General features: G+C 44.8%; 1 protein-coding gene across 4 annotated transcripts in view; it reads left to right on the top strand.

Moving 5' to 3' along the window:
- The window catches only part of COL14A1 (collagen type XIV alpha 1 chain), a 135,436-nt gene that overhangs the window by 88,045 nt on the left and 24,031 nt on the right, over window positions 1–23,360 (top strand). For all 4 annotated transcript variants that reach the window (XM_081873916.1, XM_081873917.1, XM_081873919.1 and 1 more), the window contains 10 exons: window positions 1,301–1,439; window positions 5,789–5,931; window positions 6,268–6,377; window positions 6,615–6,773; window positions 12,523–12,600; window positions 12,731–12,817; window positions 15,733–15,786; window positions 16,351–16,446; window positions 17,847–17,900; window positions 18,498–18,551. In XM_081873916.1, coding sequence (XP_081730042.1) covers window positions 1,301–1,439; window positions 5,789–5,931; window positions 6,268–6,377; window positions 6,615–6,773; window positions 12,523–12,600; window positions 12,731–12,817; window positions 15,733–15,786; window positions 16,351–16,446; window positions 17,847–17,900; window positions 18,498–18,551 — 974 coding nt within the window. The remainder of the gene's footprint in view (window positions 1–1,300; window positions 1,440–5,788; window positions 5,932–6,267; window positions 6,378–6,614; window positions 6,774–12,522; window positions 12,601–12,730; window positions 12,818–15,732; window positions 15,787–16,350; window positions 16,447–17,846; window positions 17,901–18,497; window positions 18,552–23,360) is intronic.

Below are 23,360 nucleotides of genomic sequence, written 5' to 3'. Positions count from 1 at the left end.
GCAGCTTCATTGGAAGTAATGATTTATGGCTGATGGTTGCCTGAACGTGTCTGGGCAAACCTTGGGCTCATGTTCTCCTCTCTCCTCTATTCCCCTTTGGCAAGGGCTTGAGGAGATCAGAAGCTTTTGCTTCTACGTTTGACTAGTTGCAATTTAGCGCCGTGTCCAATACTGATCAAACTGGTGGTTAGTTTTAACTATAGTTTGCTGAAACAAGCCAACTCTGAAGCTGTCTTCTTTCAATAAATCATAGTCAAGAGTACTCACAGTCAGGGTTCAGATGTAATACTAAACTGGGGCTAATTGAAGACGGAACTGAAATCTTCCAACCTTTTTAGAGCTACACTGCAGGAGCAGGGAAGGGAGAGAATGTGAGCATGAGACTCATTCCTTTACCAATAAACTATAGTTTATCATTACACCGAATGCAGTCAATGATTGATCAAGGTCACACAGGAGAGTTTGGGAAGACTAAGCACCTTGGAAGAAAGTCTCCAACCTAAATACTTCATTCTCGAGGCCAAGCTGGCCTCTTATGCACAAACCCCATTAAAGAACCCAAGCTATGAAAGACCATAGTGAGTCTATTGCGAATCTATTTTTTTCCATGGGTTTTCTGCTGCTGCTGCTGCTCAACTTACAGCAGTATAAATAAATATGCATTCTCTAGTGCTCATGCTTTGGATTTAAAAAGGTTTAATTCCTGTCAGATGCCTTGTACGCCTTCTTCCAGCAACTCCTTAAGCCAAGCTGGTGCCAAATGTATTGCTCGCCTCCCTTTGGACCGCATCAGCGAGGCTGAGAGAGGGGTCTTGTCATCTGGGCTGCCCAGGACCTCCATACACACTGCCCAGACTTATATACCTTAGAAAGTCACTTCAGTGCTTCTAATGCAATGGTTTGACTTTGTCCCCTGGAGGCACACTCCATTGTTTCTCTAGACAGGTGGATGCCACCACTGCCACCAATTCCTGCCATTTTTTTCAGCAGCTTTCAGTTGGAGGAGAATTCAGTACTTGAACCAATGACCTGACTCAGCACCAGGCAATGCCATGTTCCAATCGCTTTTAGCTAACAACCTTTTCCACTTTTCCTTTCAAGCACCATTAAAACATGTGACACTTGAGCAAGTTGATGACCACCTTCTTACATTATTTTATAGCGTTTTGTGGTATGCAAGTTCCCAGGGAAATGGGCCCATGCTCGTAAACTTAGCGGTGGTATAAATCTTTAGTCATTTTCTCATTTTCACTCCCAAGCCACATTAAGAGAAGTCAGTGACATGTCTTATGTTTTTCAGGATTCAAAATGATGGAGATGTTTGGTTTGGTGGAAAAAGAGTTTGCAACTGTGGAAGGGGTTTCTATGGAGCCTGGAACATTTAATGCCTACTCCTGCTACAGACTGCATAAGGATGCTTTGGTTTCCCAGCCAACCAAGTATGAACTCTAGATGTATTCTTAAAATATGTTGGTGTAATTATAGCCAAAGCTCATGGAAGCTAAACCATAGCAACATTTTCTAAATCTGCATCTGAATACTGGATTTGTAAGAGCGGGCCCTACCATTAGGCAAGTCGGGCAATCCATCTCAAGCTCAGATTTTGGGTGACAAATTGTGAGTGAGATCCCATGGGGCTTTTCATTCCTCTCCTCCCTCTGCAGCCTCACTGTGCACCCCCAAAATCTGCTCTGAATGATTGGAAGACCCTCTGGAGTAACAGAGAGTGACATTTGAGTTTCTGCCTCAGGTAGCAAAATATCTATTTTGGGCCTGTCTCAGAAGCTCTGTATGGTATTTAACCATTACAAAAAATAGCAAAGGTTTCAAGTTATTTGGGGGCATGGCAGTAAATGTTTTCACTGGTGAAAAGGTGAGGGTTTTTATGGATGCAAATGAAGCAATCTCACTAAGCAAACAGGACAGTGTTTTGGGGGAGAGGAAATGAAGAAACTGCAGCACCTTGCAGTTCAGGAAAATGCAGAATAGCAGTGAGTTACTTATTTGTGTGTTACTTACTCAGTGTTTCCCAGCTTTATCATCTCTGAGCACAATCAAGTGCAAGATCTTATGCACAACAGAATATGTTTCCATGTGCAGAATTTCCCCCATCACATGTGCAAGTTTCTCTAGATCTATGGAATTCTCCCCACTCCCAGTGTACCTGGTTGATTATGAAATAAGTATCCCAATTCCAAAATCTGCTTGGGAGTCACAATCCCTCCCCACTACTGGCGAGTGGGGATTTCCTTAGTTCTCCAGATGTCACATTCCTGCCTCCTGTCAGTCATTTGATTGGCAGGGGAAGGGGTCGAGTGGAAGGTCTGTGAGTAGCACTGTTCTCAGAGCTGTCTGAATTAGGGCATCTAGCTATAGTATTATTATTCTTGAACCAAGCTTTTGCTTGCTTCCCAAGAAGAAGTCGTGGGCAGAACCCTCCTTCCAAACATTTACAGTAAGCATCTCTACTGTAATGCAAGTCTGCCCAGACTGCCTCTGGAATGTTACCAGTATTAATCTTTACCTTGGCCAAACCAACGTGCTTGTCCCTTAATATATATATATATATATATATATATATATATATATATATATCTGTATTCATTAAAACCCCTCGTCATATGTCACACTCTGGCATTAGGGTTGAGTGCTGAAAATACGAGAGAGGAGCATATTGAGTTTCAGAGAAAGTCGAGTCCAAGAGCAGGATTTAACTTGGGAAGGGAAACACACTGCTTAAGTGAAGAGATAAAGCTAACTCAACCCATGTGTGGATTCTGAAAATGGTGGTGATTAGAAACAGCAAGGCTTGTGGGAGAGCACAGATTGTAACATGGCATTCAGTGCTGGAAGAAGTGGGAACTTACAGGGTGGGTTCAGCATGGCACACTTCCAATTGTTCTGTCTGCACAATGATTTGTGCTTGCCAGATGGAATATCCCCCTCCCCTCCCCCTGTTCACTGTTCTCTGCGTTCTCCTGCTCCCACACCCGAGCCAATTTCAGGGGATGCAGGAGACATATGGGAGGAAGCTGTATCCCAATGTGGCTGAAAGACCTACATTGGCTCCCAGTACGTTTCCGAGCACAATTCAAAGTGCTGGTGTTGACCTTTCAAGCCCCAAATGGCCTCGGCCCAGTATACCTGAAGGAGCGTCTCCACCCTGTCTTTCAGCCCGGACACTGAGGTCCAGCTCTGAGGGCCTTCTGGTGGTTCCCTCCCTGCATGAAGTGAGGTTACAGGGAACCAGGCAGAGGGCCTTCTCGGTAGTGGCACCTGCTCTGTGGAATGCCCTCCCATCAGATGTCAAGGAAATAAACAACTATCTGACTCTTAGAAGACATCTGAAGGCAGCCCTGTTTAGGGAAGTTTTTAATGACTGATGTTTTATCGTGTTTTTAATGTTCTGTTGCGAAACCCAGCCAGATGGGCAGGGTACAAATAAATTAGTAGCAGTAGTAGTAGTATTATCCTGTCCCAGCAAGGACAATGGGCATGCTCCACGACCATCCACTCCCCGCAAAAGTCCTTGCGGGGTTGTTTTTCTCCACAAGCAGAAATCTTTACCACAGACAAGGCTTGTTAGGTGAATCCTGCCCAAGACCACTTGCATTGGTGGAGAACCTTAGGACAAATGTGGCCTTTCAGGTCTTTCCATCTGAGCTTCAGAACTCTCCCTAGGACAAACCTGCTCCCCAGGCCACCCTCCCTCTCCTCAGGCCCCACCCTTTACAGATCTTGCTCTGCGCCCTCCTCGCGTGGCTCCTTTTTCTTGACTTGATGTGATTGTGATAATTCCCCTTGATGGCCTGGATGGAGAGGGTGTGTGTGTTTTGGGGTTTAGAAAGCTCTGGCTTTCGTGTGACAGAAATGTAACCTAGTGTACAAAGGTTACGAGTCAGGCCTGGGTCCCATGCCACAGAGAGGTTAGGCTGGCCTCAACCAGAGCCAGGGCTTTTTTGGCCGTGGCCCCGATCTGGTGGAACGCTCTGTCACAAGAGACTAGGGCCCTGCGGGACTTGACATCTTTCTGCAGGGCCTGCAAGACAGAGCTGTTCCACCAGGCCTTTGGCCAGGGCACAGCCTGACCCCCTCCTTTGACAATCCTCATAGAACTCTAGCCCAATGGTTGCCATTAATTTGATTGGAATTAATTTTATAATGAAATGATTTTAGAATGTTTTATCGTTTTACTGTTGCTAGCCGCTCTGAGCCTGGCTTCGGCTGGGGAGGGGGGGATATAAATAAAATTTATTATTATTATTATTATTATTATTATTATTATTATTATTATTGGCTTTGGCTTTGCCCACTTTTGCCTCTGATCCCCCACACTACCGGCAAACAGACTTTGGAAAGTTTCTCACAAGGAAATGTGCCCCTCAAGCTGAAAATATTTCCCCATCCCTTCTGTAGAGCATGCCATGTTGTTTTTCAAATGTAAGTCATGCTTAGCCGGAACAAAACAGGTCGGCACTGCACACACAGCCCTTATTTCAGCCTTCCCCAAGCTGAGAGTTAAAGACAGTAAGAAATGTCTTTATTCCTTTCACAAGATGCCTTTTCCCCTGTCTTATATGTTTAATTCATTGTTAAAAAACATGTTCTTGAAAGATCCTCTGAACCTCTGAGGTAAGAGCAAGACAAAAGATTGCTTTATTCATGCGAGAACAAATTACTGCCACTGAGTTTGGGCCGTACCTGATTAGGCGTGTGCAGCTTAGTTGCACTGAAATTCGGATTCTGTGTTCCAGTACTTGCAGAGAAACATAACAGGTTCAAATTCAACCCTACGGCGGCAAATGCTACCTGGGACGCAACGCTGTGCTTGATGTTTTACTTGCTTAAGTGGTGTTGAGTCTTGGGTTGTGCACAAGGTGGATAGCTCTCACAGTAACTCTCTGGTTGGTCTCTGTCAAGTAACTGGAGGAGGAAATGAAATCCTATGAAATGCGGTTACTGTATCATAGGCTTCGCTTCAGCAAAGGCATTAAGCATCTCTTCTTGGCTGCCCTCCTCAAACCACTTCCTCTGGAGTCATCCTGAAGAGATGAAATTGCCCCACGGGAGCAAGTCTGAAGGCTGCAATGTGGTTAGACTCTTTTCTGCATGTCAGTTTCAAGATGTGTGAAATGACATCAGAAATATAATTATAAAAAAGTTTGCGGCAGTCGGCCACTCATCTTCTAACAGCTTAAGGGCAGCTTAACTAGAATAGGCAAGTCTACTGTAACCAGACCTCCAGGTCATTTAATTAAAAGTTTTAAAGGAGAAATAGGTGGTTATATGTAAAACTGAGAATACTGTAGGCTCCCTAGTTTAAACGTTTTGGAATGAGGCCAGTGAGAGCATTGTACTACTTTCTAAACTCAGTCGAGTAGACTTCCTATCTGCAGCAGTCTTCTTTTCCATAACCTTCTGGTTTTGTCATCCAATGATCAGCAAAGGGCCATATCACAAATGCATTGAGAACTATGTTTGCTTTTTGGTAATGTACATGTTGAGTGTATGCATATGTATGTATGCATGCATGCATCGTCATATAATAAAATCATACATAAGGTGATTTTCAAATAAAAGATATAAACCACAAAAATTAGCAACAAACCTAACAGTAAAAAAAGCAGCAGTTTGAAATTAGTGCTCTTTGGTTCTTTCCTTTTACCTCAGAAGTGCTAATTCAAGAAGATAGGAGCAATTACGACTGGGGCATGGGGCGGAGGTGTGCTTTCAGGACCCCATTTCCTGTGATGACATCAGTTTCTGGAGCCTTATTTTCCTTTTACAGATATCTACACCCAGAGGGACTTCCTTCAGATTATACCATTACTTTTCTCTTCCGTATACTCCCTGAAACGCCTGAGGAACCGTTTGCTCTCTGGGAAATTCTGAATGAAGAATATGAGCCACTGGTTGGAGTTATTTTGGATAGTATGTTCATTGTGTCTTTATCTCGGACCTTGATTGATTGATTGATTGATTGATTGATTGATTGATTTGGTTTGTTTATATTCTGCCTTCTCATTCAAGGAGACAAAAAAGCCATTATTGAATTCCCTGCCACACCCCAAAATAAAGTTATAACTTGTACCCCTGTACATTGTTCCCACACCCTTTTATGAGAACCTATTTCTATTTTCTATTTTATCATTTTGATGAAGCCTTTAAAGAAAATAAATTACTCGAGGGTATCTAAGTTGATGTTCCTCTTTTAAAAAACACTGTAAGCATATATCTCTGAAACATGTTCTGTCTCACACTCCACAGATGGTGGCAAAACATTGACTTTCTTCAATTACGACTACAAAGGTGAATTCCAGACTGTCACTTTTGAAGGACCTGATATAAAGAAAATATTTTATGGAAGTTTCCATAAGGTGAGAATTGCTGAGACATTTGGGGGGAAAGGATGTGATCGTGTAAAAAGAAGTGATAATATTCTGAATACTTTTTTCTGGTTTTGCTTTGTCTCTACCGAAAGTAGTGCTAAAATGGGGAATTAGGAGGTGTATCTGTTGTTGATTTTATAAAAAAACTATATGTATTTTCCTGGGCTTTCTTTCTTTTCATTTCTTTTTTTTTTTGGTATTAAACACATAATTTTCTTCCCTCAGTTGCATGTTGTCATCAGCAAAACTACAGCTAAAGTTGTGATTGATTGCAAACAAGTGGGTGAGAAGATGATCAATGCAGCAGGCAATATTTCTTCTGATGGGATAGAGGTACTGGGAAGAATGGTTCGATCGAGAGGGCCAAGGGACAACTCTGCACCAGTAAGTGAAGCAGCTTGGTGTTTTGAGCTAAAAGAGAGCATTTTCTTTTTTTAAAATGGTTGCCATATTAATATAATGTTCATGATGTAATGTGTTTAATGAGAAAAAAAGCTGCTATTTGGTTATTTAAAGAAATGTTTGCCTGAGAAATTCTGGCTCATATAGAAAGCTGACAGTGAGAAGATTTAAATATCTGCCTTGGGTATCAGGAAAACTCTTTTTAATAAGTTCTTAACATGCTAGGGATGATCCCATGCCTAGATACATTGATGCCTACAACACCCACATTGAATAGTTTCGCCAGAAGGGCACCATGGACAGTGATAATGGGAGCTGCTGAGAATCTAAAACAATCATCCTTAGCATGTTAAGGGTCATGCTCTCCCTGTCCCGGTGAAAGTCATCCCATGGGACCATTTCCATCCCCCCCCCCTCAACCAAACCTGAAATCTGATCAGGGTGGATCTAGAAAACTAGTCCCATCTAATTGTTTCTGGAGTTGTGTGGCAACCACTTGCTTGAGCACAATGCCGAGAATGGCGATGTGAATCACTGGTGCTCAACATCAAAAAAACTAAAATCATGGCAAATAGAAAGGGAAGAAATGGAGGCAGTGAGAGATTTTACTTTCTTGGGCTCCATGATCACTGCAGATGGTGACAGCAGTCACGAAATTAAAAAACACCTGCTTCTTGGGAGAAAAGCAATGACAAACCTAGACAGCACCTTAAAAAGCAGAGACATCACCTTACCAACAAAGGTCCGTATTGTTAAAGCTATGGTTTTCCCAGTAGTGATGTATGGAAGTGAGAGCTGGACCATAAAGAAGGCTGATCGCTGAAGAATTGATGCTTTTGAATTATGGTGCTGGAGGAGACTCTTGAGAGTCCCGTAGACTGCAAGAAGTTCAAGCCTATCCATTCTGAAGGAAATCAGCCCTGAGTGCTCACTGGAAGTACAGATCCTGAAGCTGAGGCTCCAATACCTTGGCCACCTCATGAGAAGAGAACGCTCCCTGGAAAAGACCCTGATGCTGGGAAAGATTAAGTGTACAAGGAGAAGGGCACGACAGAGGATGAGATGGTTGGACAGTGTTCTCAAAGCTACCAACATGAGTTTGACCAAGCTGTGGGAGGCAGTGGAAGACCAAGAGTACCTGGTGTGCTCTGGTCCATGGGATCATGAAGAGTCGGACATGGCTAAATGACTAAACAATAACAACAATAGTTTATTTGGGGACTGGGTTAGGGTCTTCAGTGGTAGCTGAATTATGGATTCTTTTCGTGAAAGTGGTATAAGCCCCTTTTAACAAGACATTTACCTTCTCCTGGACCCATTGAAACACCGACTTGTTGGAAGTGAAAGGGTTAAGCATACAGGTGGACTTCCCAAGCACCTTTGTTAACAGCCTCAAGCCTTGAAGACTGAAAGTCATTTGCTTTGGATGCCTTCACAGATTGAACTTCATTAAGTACGGAGTTCATATTGTGGTGAATGTGAGCAATTTTATCAAAATTGCAAATACGTTTTGGCTTGCTACCAAAGGTACCAACATATCACTCTCTTGCAAAGGGACACTGGATGAACCTCTTGCTTCTTCACCATCATCTTGATAATGAGTTCTTAAGTTGTGTTCATAAACTTGTGATTCTAAGAAGAGCATTGCCCTTATACTGTTGTTTCCTCCAAATGATTTGATATCATCCTTTTGCAAGACAACAAACCGTCCTTCTCTTATCAAGACTGGATCTCCCATTCATCATCCCCAAAAATGTCTTCAGGAACAGTACCATTGCATTTTGGGGATTAGAGAATGAAATAAGCTGAAGCTATAGGAGGAGAGGTGGGTTTGTGTCAAAGTTGGACAATCTACCCATAGCCTTTGACCTTTCCTGAGCAGCTAAGCTCCATTAAACATAATAGGACAAAAACTCAAAATAGGCCTACTCAGTGCTTTTTTTCTGGGGGTACGCAGGGGTGTGCATACACCTAAACATTTTGTGAATCTAAGCTAGACCTTATTGAGGGGCAGTATTTCAATATGAGTAGGAAAATGAGAGTACCCCAAACATATTTTTTTAGGAAAAAAAGCACTGGACCTACTGCTTCTTGACCTGTCAGGAATATTTATCCCAAAATTATGCTAGAGGAAGAAGAAGAAGAAGAAGAAGAAGAAGAAGAAGAAGAAGAAGAAGAAGAAGAATTGCTTTCAGGCCTCAGGCTTAAATATGGGAATGAATACATCAGGCCTCACAGAACAATTGAACAAAACAACCTTTGTGACTACATTCCAACAGCAAAAGACAAAGATGAACTTATAAAAGGTTGCAGTTAAAGAGCCTTTTGTAGAAAGAAAAAGAAAGAAATGATGGCTTTTGTTAAAGAGAATCAGAACTGTATGAAGGATAAATGACATAGCAAAATCTACACCCACAGAAAAATGCTGGTTGCCTTCAAGTGAATTGGTTGGTGGTTATGTAAGTCCGCAAGCATGCATTTCGAAACACAGCTCCGTAATGTACACTCAGTTACATCAGTTACAATGTTATCCTAAACATTAATAAAGCCTGTGTTGTATGATGCAAATTCAAGGATCCAAAGGTTTAATGCTTTCTATGGTTCAGGCAGGTAAACCCCCAGATGTGCTCATGTCTTCTCTGAGCCAGGGGGATGTCTAGTCCCTTTTCGGCGGCAAAGAGGAAGCTCCTCTGCTGCGCTTGCCTTAGATGCGGCAAGCCACACCCCCAAGCCAGCCAATTGGCTGGCCAGGGAGATGACGCAGCAGAGGATTCCCCACATCGCGCAGGGCTGGAACCCAGCCTCCGTGCGAGTGTTGGGGGCAGGAGCCCGCAACACCACCTCCTCCTGAGGTCGGAAGTGGCTTTCTCAACTATGCCTGGCACCTTGATTACAAATTAGGAACTATCCTTCTGTGGAGAAACGCAGCGGAAATCATTGTTAATCAAAATAAATAGCACTCCGGCAGCTCCAACGTCTTCAAACTTGCTGTAATCTACTGCAATGCTTTCAAAGCAGCATTAATATTCAGTAATAAAGAAGGCTGATCTCCGAAGAATTGATGCTTTTGAATTATGGTGCTGGAGGAAACTCTTGAGAGTCCCATGGACTGCAAGAAGATCAAACCTCTCCATTCTTAAGGAAATCAGCCCTGAGTGCTCACTGGAAGGACACATCCTGAAGCTGAGGCTCCAATACTTTGGCCACCTCATGAGAAGAGAAGACTCCCTGGAAAAGACCCTGAAGTTGGGAAAGACGGAGGGCACAAGGAGAAGGGGACGACAGAGGATGAGATGGTTGGACAGTGTTCTCGAAGCTACCAGCATGGGTTTGGCCAAACTGCAGGAGGCATGGAAAACAGGAGTGCCTGGCATGCTTTGGTCCATGGGGTCACAAAGAGTCAAACACGACTAAACGACTAAACAACAACAACAATGATGGCTAGGCCTTGTGATATTTAAATCAACTTATCAAGTTCAAAGAGCACCCCAGACAACTGATCCCTGCATATGTGCAGACTGTGATGCTCACACGAACATATTCTGACCGCAAAAAGACTTCCCTATTTATATTCTTTGAAGAGGACCTCTCTGCATCTTCAGATAGAGCTCTTTCCTCTCCCTTCCATGAATGTGCCTGCCTATGCACATGCAGGAGCTTGCATGTGGACACCAGCAAATTAGGACAGTATATTTTTTGCATTTATGCTGTGTTCCTTAAATCACCCTAGAGAGACTGTTTGTTTATTCTGTCCAAATCACACACATGAGTTTTAGTGCTGTTCGGTCCAGTCCTTCACAGATTTCTATGGATTTGTGTGCATCTGAATCTTGACCAGTTTAAATGTAAATGTCCAAGAGTAAATGCCTCAGAAACAAAGAAACCGTTGTTTAGCAACTCAGCTGGAATAAGAAAGAGCAACCCAGGTCACAGTTTAAAGTCAGAAGAATGGCTGATTCAGCCGGTTTCAGCATCAATGTAATAAATCAATTCAAACCACTGTTTCTTGGTAATTTACTAAAAAAATAATAATGCAATATCACATTGCATCCTTAATCTGATTAATACTAACCCATGAAACAGAAGAAACCCACTTTGAGATTTTTATTACAAACAAGGAGTATAAAAATGTTGTGAAATAAATAAATACAATAAGGAAATAAGGGCATATCATTTTCATTTGTTGTGATGGGATGAATTCCTGTGAGCACCCAGAAGTATCAACAAGAGGCGTATTATGTGAAACAGCTGAAAAGATGAAAAAAAAAATTATCATGTTTAGTCTGTGATTACCCTAAGCGCGCGCACACACACACACACACACACACAAACACACACACACACACACACACACACACACACACACACACACACAGGATTTACATAGAACATATTTCTAAATACTAGTTTTAAAATTCACTCTTTTTATTAAGTTTGTAAAAATATAATAATATGTGAAATGTAAGGATCTTGTGGAAGCAATCCTATACACAAGAAGCTGCCATAAAGCAAGAAGGAGTACGTTAAAAGTTCCTTGGGAAGAAGGATTGATTGCTAAACCCTTCTGGGAATTGTGGGTCTCTGAGAGGAACAGGGGTCTCCTAACATCTTGCCACAGCCTTAACAAACTAGTTTCCAGGATACTTTGGGGGAGAAGCCACGACTGCTCAATCTGGTATGATACCCCTTCAAATGTACAGTACAGATGAGCAAGCATTGCTTCAAGTCAAAACCACTACACTATTAAAAGCCAAGCATCTATGCCAACAGGGACGCGGGTGGCGCTGTGGGTTAAACCACAGAGCCTAGGAACTTGCCGATCAGAAGGTCGGCAGGTTCAAATCCCTGCGACAGGGTGAGCGCCCGTTGCTCGGTCCCTGCTCCTGCCAACCTAGCAATTCGAAAGCATGTTAAAGTGCAAGTAGATAAATAGGTACTACTCTGGCGGGAAGATAAACAGCGTTTCTGTGCGCTGCTCTGGTTCGCCAGAAGCGGCTTAGTCATGCTGGCCACATGACCCGGAAGCTGTACGCCGGCTCCCTTGGCCAGTAAAGCGAAATGAGCACCGCAATCCCAGAGTCGGCCATGACTGGACCTAATGGTCAAGGGTCCCTTTACCTTTACCTTATCTGTGCCAGCAGCTGCATAGTTCCATGCTTTGCAAACTGAGCAATCAGCTGATCGTTGAGGCTTGCAAAGGACCATGGACGCACCAAGGATCAGCTGGTTGTCAAGACCTTTATCGTGCTTGTATTGCCTTGTGCAAGTGCCTTTGGCCCAGACATGTCTCCACCTGCTCCATGTCTGACATCACATATGAGGTCAGATGCGTGTGCCTCGGCCAAAACAGCCTTGTGGGTCAAGTGAGCAGGGGCGGAGCAAGGGGGTGTGGGCAGCATTGGGTGTCATCCTGAGGGGGTGTGACATTCAGCCCCCTGCCTGTGACTCCCAAGCCTACAGCGAGCAGTGGCAAAGCTCCCTTCCTTCCCCTGGCTTGCTGTAGGCTTGGGAGTCACAGACGGGGTGGTGCGTGACAAAATTTCTGCACCGGGTACCACCTCACCTTGCTACGCCTCTGCAAGTGAGGAAGACCAAATTAGGTCTGTAGGCAGGAGGGTCCCTCCCCATCCTGCAATCTAAGGCAATTCCTTTATTGTTTGAGATGGCTCTCCTTCACTGATCTCCTGAACCGGCTACATCTTATGTTATATTTCCCCTTTTTCCAAACCAGTTCCAGCTGCAGATGTTTGACATCGTCTGCACCACTTCATGGGCCAACAGAGATAAATGTTGTGAACTTCCAGCTTTGGTAAGCTCTTGCTTTTTAAAACTTCTGTTTGGTGACATGTGGTTCTGATTTAATTTAAGATTGATGCAGATTAATGCCTAATTTGGAATCTACCGAACCAGTCGTGACAGGGCCTTCTTTTTCTCACCAGAGGGATGAAGAAAGCTGCCCTGCCCTACCTCATTCTTGCTCCTGTTCTGAAGTCAGCAAGGGAGCTAATGGACCCCCTGGACCACCAGTAAGGCTATAATAATAATAATAATAATAATAATAATAATAATAATAATAATAAAAAATAATGTGTTTGCTTTGGTTCTCTGCCATGGACCAGCTTATTATGTTTGATCTCATACTTGACAAAGTTGAAGATGAACTTATTTGAACCAAGAAAGGTTTGATGCTTTGAGTATGTTTTGAGTATAGTGGTACCTTGGGTTACAGACGCTTCAGGTTACAGACTCCACTAACCCAAAAATAGTACATTGGGTTAAGAACTTTACCTCAGGATGAGAACAGAAATTGTGCGGCAGTGGCAGCGGGTTCCTCAGGTTAAGAACAGCTGCAGGTTCCTCCGGTTAAGAACAGCTGCAGGTTAAGAACGGACCTCCAGAACAAATTGCCGTATTTTTCGCCCTATAGGACGCACTTTCCCCCCTCCAAAAATGAAGGGGAAATCTGGTTGCATCCTATGGGGCAAATGCAGGCTTTCGCTGAAGGTTGGAGAGCGAGAGGGGTCGGTGCGCTCGCTCTCCAGGCTTCAGGAAGACACCCGCAGCCTAGGCAGCCCTGCGGGAGGTCCCACAGGGATGTCTAGGCTGCAGATAGCAGAGCGCCCGGTGCTTCGGGAACACGTCCACAGCCCAGGCAGCCCTGCGGGAGTTCCCCGCAGGGCTCCCCACGCTGTGGATAGCAGCCTGCTGCCCGGCGCGTAGGGCACCCTGAAGCAGAGCGCCCCGCACGCTGGACAGACATCCGCAGCGTGGGGAGCCCTGCAGGAGTTCCCCGCAGGGCTCCCCATGCTGCGGATAGCAGCCCTGAAGCAGAGTGCCCCTCGCGCCAGGCATACATCCGCAGCATGGGGAGCCCTGCAGGAGTTCCCCGCAGGGCTCCCCACGCTGTGGATAGCAGCCTGCCGCCTGGCGGGTGGGGCACCCTGAAGCAGAGCGCCCCGCGCGCCGGACAGACATCGGCCAGCCCCACAAGCTCGGGGGACAGCAGGGAGGCGCAGCGCCGCCATCCTGCTGTTCCTCGACCTGGTTCAGTTTCCCCAACCTGCTTTTGTGGGGAAAATAAAGGGGGGGGGGAATTTCCTTTATTTCTCCCCCAAAAAACTAGGTGCGTCCTATGGGACGAAAAATAGGGTAAGTTCTTAACCTGAGGTACCACTGTATAGTTTTGTTTGTTTGGTGGTTTATGTTGCCTCAGCTGGTTTGCAGTTTAGCCAGACCAAGCCAAGACATTTTGCCACCTGAGGCAAACCACAAAATGGCACCCACTGCCAGGGAAGAAGGGTTGAGTGTAGATTTCATTTGGGAACAAGGAGAGGAATCAAATCAACCTGACCTGATGGTTGAAGTCAAAATCAAGTGCCATCACGTGGGGACCTATATCCCCTGTCTCTCTCCTGACAGAAGTCATCCTACACGATGACCAAAAATGTTTTAAAACAAATTTGTGGCTGCATACACACTATACCTTTAAAACACATTAAGCGTTACAATTTGGTTTCCTGGCATGCTTGTGGCTTGTAAGAAAAACCTCTCAAGTCTACCGATACGCTAAGTAAAGTCCCATGAGAAACACACCACAAATTTTCACTGGAGATAAAATGTCTCATTCATTCCACCCAAATCAGCCAGACAGACAGGGCGGAGGTGGGGGAAGGGAATCTAATTCCTCGTCATGTTTCAATTTGGACAGAAAACAAGTGTGATTTGGACTTTTTATTCCCTCTAATAATATTGGAGTTGGTCTAAGTTCAGCAAATTAAATCAAAATGTGGAAAAAGAAATACAGGTTTTCAGAGCTATGCACTTATGTGTGTGTGTGTCGGCAGGCAAATCAAGGTGGAAGCATGTGGAAATTTTAAATTTGTGTCCTTTTTTGTATACAGTGTACTGAGCCCAGAAAATCCTGCTGCTGCTGCTGCTGCTGATTAAATTTGTATACCACCCTATACCCACTGGTCTCACTCACCATGTTCCTTGTGGTTTACTTTTCCTCGGAAGAGTAAATGGCAAAACAAACAAACAAAAAACCACTTGCCCCATGTCCCTTAGTTTAGCAATCCAGCCTCCATTTGTAAAGGCCGATTCCAAATTCTGGCTATTGGTCATGTTTAGGTTTCACAGAATGTTGGAAGCTGGTTGCACACACAGAGAGAAAGAGCGCTGGGAAAGGGGAGGGAGAGATATATCCTAAAGCACTGGATTTCATCCAGTGGGTTGGAATCCAATTATACAAATTTACAAATTGTGTACAAGTCGGTCAGAGGACTCAATTGCAAAATTCAGGAAAGTAAAAAGGAGACTGCAGTTCAGTTTGTGCACTATTCAAGAAGTGTGAATTAGGGATATCTGCATGAAAATTGGGAATTGAATCCCTCCCCCATCTTTGTTTGAGCTTCATGTGTTTGCTGGTCTCTGCTGTAGAGCAGAACCATAACTTGATGTGAGGAGATAACCTGCTTCCTAGTCTCCATTTTTAAGGCATTTTATCAAAGATTGATGTACTGCTTTCATTAATAAGTTAGGGAGGAAAATAATATGTACTTTTCTTTAAAAAGGAAGAATGGAGGCATTGGGGATAGCGGGATATCATCACTCTCCCTAAAAACGAACTTGGGTGCTGAGTGTCTCCAGGACTAGAGCCAAAACATGGACATGAAGAACCAAGAGAGAAGTAACAGCATGCACTGGGGAGCCTGCACATTTGCTGAAAGGCAACAAATCCTAAAAGCAGGCTAGCCTGTTGAGGATGGTGAAGATTCAGTAGCCATGGGATGCTGAGGGTCAACTGAAAGGCAAAACAGGAAGTGAATGGGATGGAGTTTCCTGGAGGAAGGCATGGCTTTAACCTGAACAGGAGCCCACCTATTTTGAGGGCCTATTTTTATGTGCAGCAACTTCTCCTAACTCTAAATGTGTTTTGCAGGGTGGACCAGGTCTCCGAGGTCCAAAAGGTAACCGAGGCGACCTTGGCCCAAAGGTAATTTGTCTTGCTGCTTCTTCTGTTGCTTCTTCTTTTTAATGGGTTTGTGACTGCATAGTAAAAAAATTGATTTGAATATTCTGTAGGTATAATCCAGGTCCACAGGGATTTTCCCCTTGACGCAAGGGATACTTGAGACTTGTGCCTCCGCTCTTTTCCATTGCATTTCCTCAACCACAGATGCTATTTGCAGAAACTTTCATTGTCTGTTAGGGTGATGAGAGGAAGAGTCTTTAATAACTGCATGGATTTCTACAAAAAAAATGTAGAATTGCATTCATTGGAATATTTTTTATGAATGTAGAATTTATGAATGTAGAATTACATTCATTGGCGTTACGTATCTATTGGAATATTTTTCATTTAGGAGCAGATCTACATGCAGTAAATATTTTGCTTGATCCAACCAGGCCTTTGCGGAGAACTTTCTTAGATCTCCTCAGTTGGGTTAATTAATGTGTCACTTTAGTTTAGTTTGGAGGGAGCTGGAGGCTTTCTAGTCAGAGTAGATGGCTGTTCCTCTAATAGAGATTCATGATATGATGACCTTTTTTGTTCCAGGGACCAGATGGACCTCGTGGTGAAATTGGAGCTCCTGGTCCTCAGGGGCCTCCTGGACCCCAAGGACCAAGTGGGCACTCCATCCAAGGACCTCCGGTAGGTTCTGAACAGTTGACAGCCCAGTCTTATTTGCACCATAGCAGTTAGAGTTGCCAGGTTTTGCAAAACAGTGCAATACTTGAGCTGCAAAAAAGCAGCGTTAGAATCACAAGGTGCTTCCAAAGGACGGGGGGAGGGTCTGCCCTATGGGGGCAATATTTGACAAAAACCGGGAAGACCCAGGGGAATTTTGTTACACAGTTCAAGCCCTGGTTGAAGGCAGATTTGGGATCTTGTTTAGTGTCCTCTGATTTGAGAGTCTTTCAACGTCTTCCCAACTCGTTAGCAAAAAAAGGGAACAGAATTATCCCTTATAAGGCTGTCAGTACACACTGTACCTTTAAAGCACATTTGAAGCACTTTTTTTTCTTCATGTTTTTGATCCAGAAAAGCTCAATTCCAATTGATTTCAGAGGGAGAATTAAGAGCTTGCTTTACTCGTGAAATTGGTAGAAAGCCACTTCCGAGCTGGAGAGGAGGTGGGGTTGCAGCCCCATGCCCTCCCCACGCACGCGGGGGCTGACTCACAGCCCCGGCGAGAATGAGGGAATCCTCGGGCACGCCAATCGGCTAGTCAGGGAGGCATGGCCTGGGCTATTTATGGCCGGCGCGCCCGAGGACCACCCTCTCTTCGCCGTTCCAGCTGCTCCGGTTTCCCACTCTGCCCGCCCTTAGTTTTCTGCTCTGACCTTGCTATGGACTTCGGTTGGTCACCATTGAGGGGCCTGGTAGGAATTTTTTCCTCTTGGCAAATTGACACCAGCCATTTGGTTTTTCACCTACCTCGTAGCAAATCATCACAACCTCTCGGCATTGGCAGTTAGGCATTGGTAGGGGTATTGTTATGCAAATGTAATGGGGGGGAAGGAAGCGCCATCACCTTTCCCCAAAGATAAGGGTAGTACGGTAAAGGATTCCGGGGGGCGTTGCCCTGTCTGAAGCCTATGGAGGTGTGGGCCTAAGGCACGCCAAGAGCGGTGACCCCAGGGGAGCTCCTAGTTGATGTGCATCAACAGGACTTCCCCCACTGGTGGTTAACCCTTACCGGCCTTCATGCAATCGGGCTGAAGCCGGTTAGTTGTTAGGACCAATGCCTAAGCCAATACCGCTCAATTCCTGCAATCAATAAAGTTGTGGCCTTTTCCGCCCATTAACCTTAAATGCCGTGTCCTGTGCCTTTATTTCCCAAGGGGGGAGGGGGACCTTCCATGCAATCTAAAACTTTGGTTAGACCGTGCCTCATGTTTGTAGCTCACCTTTGCTATTTTCCCCTTCTTCTTCCCCAGAAATAAATCCGTAGTTCACAGTTTTGTACCTCTGTTTTGATGAAAGAAATGGGATAGCTGGACAAACAATGTGCCACTGGTATGATTAACTCTGTGGTCATTTATCAACAGGGAACAACTGGTGAAAAGGGAGAAATTGGAGAAATGGGCCGCCCTGGCCTACAGGTTGGTATGACTCTGCTTCCCAACTCTCAAACTGCTGGAAATGCCTGTTCACGAGACTCCGTTTGTCTCGTTGTAATTGCAAGCAGAGGCAGGGCCGTCTTAAGTGTATCCGGCGCCGTGGTGCAAAGATTCCTCTGGCGCCCCGCCCCCCTGTTTCCCAGAGTTGCTGACCTTTTTACGGCACTGCCGGCAGCTTTGCGGGGCTGGAGGAGGCGGGCAGCAGCTGGAGGGTGGCTCCTCTGGTGAAGAAGAGGTAGAGGCTCTAGGCACGGGGCTGCTTCAGCGAGGCAGGCGAGGGCGGCGAGCTGATGCCAGGAGGCGCCGTGCCCAGCCGCCGCCCCTTCTCTGGCACCTGTGCTGCGGTGGCCACAGCAGGCGGAGGCTCCAGGAGCAGAGCTGCTTCGCGCGGCATGGCGGAGGCGGGCGAGGGCAGTGAGCTGATGCCAGGAGGTGCCGCATCCAGACCTCGCCTCTTCCCTGGCGCCCTCCAGAACATGGCACCCCGGTGCCCCGCACCACTTGCCTCTATGGCCAAGACGCCCCTGAGCAGAGGGTGAATGTTGTTGTATCTTTTGAAATGTGTTATCTTTCATGCAGGGGGTCCCAGGAGCATCTGGATCCCCAGGACGAGATGGAAGCCAAGGCCAAAGGGTAAGACTGGACAAGTGACTCCTCTTTTGCTTCTTCTCCTTCCTCTGGGTCGTCCTTTCTAAGTTAATGTTCCAACCCCAGGACTTCTGTGAGTCAGTTTTGTGCATGTGACATTGGCTGCTTCTCAAGAAATCCTGGCGAGGGAAGGCTTGGCCCGTGGCTCCTTTTTTCTGGACCAGCAACACACTGACTGTAGGTTTGTACAGCAACAGGAACTGGCACAAATTCCACCTACATTTAAGTGCCCGAAATTCATCTGAGCGGTCTCCTATGTTTTCTTCTGTGTGTTGCCTTTTGTCTTATAATATCTGAATAATAATAATAATAATAATAATAATAATAATAATAATAATAAATAAATAAATAAATAAATAATTTATTTATACCCTGCTCATCTGGCTGGGTTTCCCCAGCCAACAAAATATTAAAAATACAATAAAATGCAATACATTAAATACTTCCCTAAACAGGGCTGCGTCCAGGTGTCTTCTAAACATCAGATGGTTGTTTATTTCTTTGACATCTGGTGGGAGGGCATTCCACAGGGCAAGAGCCACTACCGAGAAGGCCCTCTGCCTGGTTCCCTGTAACCTCACTTCTCACAGTGAGGGAACCTCCAGAAGGCCCTCAGAGCTGGACCTCAGTGTCCAGGCTGAACGATGGGGGTGAAGACATTCCTTCAGGTATACTGGGCCAAGGCTGTTTAGGGCTTTAAAAGTTAGCACCAACACTTTGAATCGTGCTCGGAAATGTACTGGGAGCCGATGTAGGTCTTTCAGGACTGGTGTTATATGATCTCGGCAGCCACTCCCAGTCACCAGTCTAGCTGGCGCATTCTGGATTAGTTGTGGTTTCTGGGCCACCTTAAAAGGTAGCCCCATGTAGAGAGCATTGCAGTAGATTATTTCATTCCAGATGTGAAATATGGAGCAGAGAGAGAAAGGGGGCTCTTCTCAGTGTTCTGCTATATTGCCTAAAGAGCTGTGCCCAGTTCCAGCATGAACCATTTTGCTGCCTGAAATATAGCTCAGATGCCTTCTCCACTTCTGGCTAGTTTTTTCTTCCAAAAAAACCCCCACAAACATTTCTGACACCAATATCTTCCTTCATTTCTCATAATCACCACACACACCTCATAGCACCCCTTAAAACAATCCCTTACTGTAGGCTCACAGTCTAACAGACATGACACAAAAGGAAAAAGGAATGGGGAGGGAAGAAGAAGAAGAAACAAGCAGTTGCTTCTTCACTGGCTAATGAATGGGGACAGGTTCTTCTCTCCCTTCCCCCCTTGCTATTATGCAGCCTCTCAGTGGCCCCAAGTCACCTGGGTGGTTGCAGAGACCAGTGTGTGTCTTCCTTCAGCTCAGATGTCCCACATAACTGGCAGGAGCAGAGTGTTCAAAACAGATGAAAGGAAGTGGAATCCCATCCAGTGTCAAGTGTAAACCTTGTCATCTCATTACACCTGCGTGGCATTATTTAAATAGCAGAAGCAGCAATGTGAACCTGCTTGAGCGGAAGTTGCCTTTTGCTTTCTATTTCTTTTGCTTTAATTATTAAGGTTTTAAAACATACGATCAAATATATGACAAGCAGCAAAAAGATTGTGAATGTTTACTGCTGTTTCCCACCCTGTAATTATACGATCACATAAATCGCTTTCTGTTGATTTATTTTTCTTTCTTTCTTTTTAATCTCAAGTTTTCTGATTAGTGCTTTCAACAAGGAAGAAGTTATAACACATTCCCCAAGCCAGCCTGCAGAAATAAACAGATCAATTTCATGATGGATTGCACATACAATAAAATATATAGCTGAGGGCAGGTTGGATTGCAGTTTTGAGACTGATTCAAGATGGTAAAAGCCAAATTTTTGGTTTGGTTTTTTTAATAAAGTAAGAAACCCTTAAGAGGGGTTTTGTCCTTAATTAGATTCAATCCACTGAGGAATATCAAGTCAGAGCAGACCCATCAAAAACAATGGGCACAACTAAGAAGTCCCTTAGGGACGCAGGTGGCACTGTGGGTTAAAGCACAGAGCCTAGGGCTTGCCGATCGGAAGGCCAGTGGTTCGAATCCCCACGATGGGCTGAGCTCCCGTTGCTCAGTCCCAGCTCCTGCCAACCTAGCAGTTCGAAAGCACGTCAAGTAGATAAATAGGTACCACTCCGGCGGGGAGGTAAGCGGTGTTTCTGTGCGCTGCTCTGGTTTCTCCAGAAGCGACTTAGTCATGCTGGCCACATGACCCAGAAAAACTGTCTGAGGAAGTGGACAAACGCTGGCTCCCTCGGCCTGTAAAGCGAGATGAGTGAAGCAACACCAGAGTCATTCATGACTGGACTTAATTGTCAGGGGTCCCTTTACCTTTAAGAAGTCCCTTGATTTCAGAGGTATGACTCTTGAGTTTGCTTAACCATATCGGGTAACAGGATTAAATAAGACCACATTCCAAACTTACATTAAGGTAATTATTCTAAGCAGAGAACTATGGAAAGAAGTTCTGTTTAAACCAATGGTACCAATTTCATGAGATTCTTTTTTTTTAAGAGCAGGACTGCAGGGCTGTTAAAAACAATCCGCTCTTAGACTATGTCTTGAAACAGATCTTGGGCTCCTGCAATTCCCTCTTGCTCTTTCTCTGCTCCCTTCATTTAAGCATCACAAAAAAAACCTTCTGCAGTCCTCACACCTCTCAACTTATATATGCCCTGCTGAACCTCCTCTGGAATTAAGCTTTTAAACCACGAAGAATAAGCAAGGGGAATTCTGGCATCTGTTACTTATGAGAAAGGTGGTAATATAGATCTATTCCCCTAAGCCTCTCTTTGCTTAATCCCTTTCTTGCCACATGCAGTTATTGTAGCGGGCCTTTCACTGCATCCAGGCACTGCGAAGCGAGGGCTTGCATTAGTCTGTCAGCTCAGTAGACAATGCCACTGCTGTGAATGAGGGGTGTGTGCCTGTGTTTGTGTGTGTGTGTTTCTGGACAGCAGATGCTGTCCAAGATTGATTTGGCAGCACTCGCACCACGTTAGTTTCGTTTAGTCAAGAATTTCTGTGCCTTGTTCCAAGAACAGCACTGAGCGAGTTCCTACGCCTGGATTTGGGTCTTTTACCAGAAATACTGTGTCAACGCAGCCATGCTGAGTGGCAGCTGATACGGTCCTGAGCCCACACTGGAACTTTTCATCTCCTTCATTGCTCCAACTTGTTGGCTGGGACTCCCGGCATTTGCAACCACCGTTTGCGTTTATTTAAAGAAAAAGATGGAATACAAAGGAGAGGGTAGGAGAAACACAGATGGAGGCTGGCGGGCCAACCAAAACATATTTTTAAAAAGTCAAAATGGGCCTTGTTGCAGATTTGGTTGGATCCCAGGTCTGAAAAAGCTGGAAGCTACTGCTTGCTTCAAGGAACGGTATCCAAATAGATCGCATCACTGGCGAAAGAAATAGAAAGGAACGCTCTCTTCTCCCCACAAATGGGAGACGTACCAGAGGTCAGAGTGCAGAATCCAACAGATCTGAATGCATTCTAATGGAGATGTTGAAAGAATCTGAGCCAGGAAAGAGGTTTGGCTGGAAGAAAACAAATCTGGTGGAAACCAATGGGTGGGAAGGGGTTAAAAATATCTTGCAACGTCTTCTTCCCTGCAGATTTCCTCCCATCTGCACAGGCAGGGTTTCCAGCAAATACAGGACTGGGAATCCCCATTTTTCTGCTTACGGTCCAATTTTGATCTTAGAATCTAACACCCCCCCCCCCAAAAAAAAATCATAAATGGGAATGAAGTATTGTGCTGCTACAGCTGGTTTGAGGCTAATGCAAGTAGGAAGGGGAAGGAACAGAATTTCTTTTATTTTCTAACATCTGAAAAGTCCCATATTTCCCACTAATTCACAGATCTAACGCGGTGGTGCAGTCACCCAATATAAACGCATTCCCCTTCCTTCTCTGCAGTCTGCATTTCTGGTTTAAGATGTATACCTGCCGTTTGATAATCCGGGAAGCAACGTTTCGTAGCAGCTTCTGGAAGTTTCTAAAGGCTGGCATGTATCTCTTGTTGGAGGGACTGCAGAAGCAGTGCTGCTTCCCCAACTTCAAACAGGCTGCTGCTTGACTTAATTTATAAAATACCCATTTTCACACCTAACAAAATACAGTAGGAGGAAATTTGTCAACGGCCAAAAGATACAGAAACAGTGCCAAAGTAAATATGCCCGGAAGGCTTGCATGGATATATTATTTAGCAGCTAAACAAGAGAAAGCAGCAAAACCTGAAAACGTATCATGTTGTATGCTTTTAAAATAAAAGCTAGAAAGAAACTCAGGTAGAAGCATATCTTTTCACTCTCATTTGAAGAAGAATTGGCAGAAAAGTTAATTCACCCCCATCTTCAAAGAACTGAAGGTGGCACTGTGGTTTGCAAGCACCAACAGGTAAAGGGACAAACAGATTCCTAACTTACTTTGTTGGCTCTGAACTTTGGCTGCCCAGCTCACATCAGTGTTGTATGTTGCCCACGTGCAAATCCCTAGTTCTTTTGGAGTTTTCTTGGACCTTGGGGACTTTCAGACAGTTGCTATTTTCAAGTGCAATTCCATCGAAAACCAGCACAATACCAGGTCACACAATTCAAGTTGATTGCACAACAAACCTTCTTCTCTCCCCCCCAACCCCCCCCCCAGGCTTTTGGTGACAAAGAAAGCAATGGGAAAAGGGCGGGATTAACAATTGCTTGACACAACATCATATATAACCTCCCCACAAACTGATCAGAACAAACGCTCAGTAAAAGTCAACATT

The sequence above is a fragment of the Podarcis erhardii genome (assembly GCF_964252035.2).
Source record: "Podarcis erhardii genome assembly, chromosome: 8".
Taxonomy (NCBI): Eukaryota; Metazoa; Chordata; class Lepidosauria; order Squamata; family Lacertidae; genus Podarcis; species Podarcis erhardii.
Note: the sequence above shows the minus strand (reverse complement) of the source record. Positions and strands in the feature narration are given on the sequence as shown.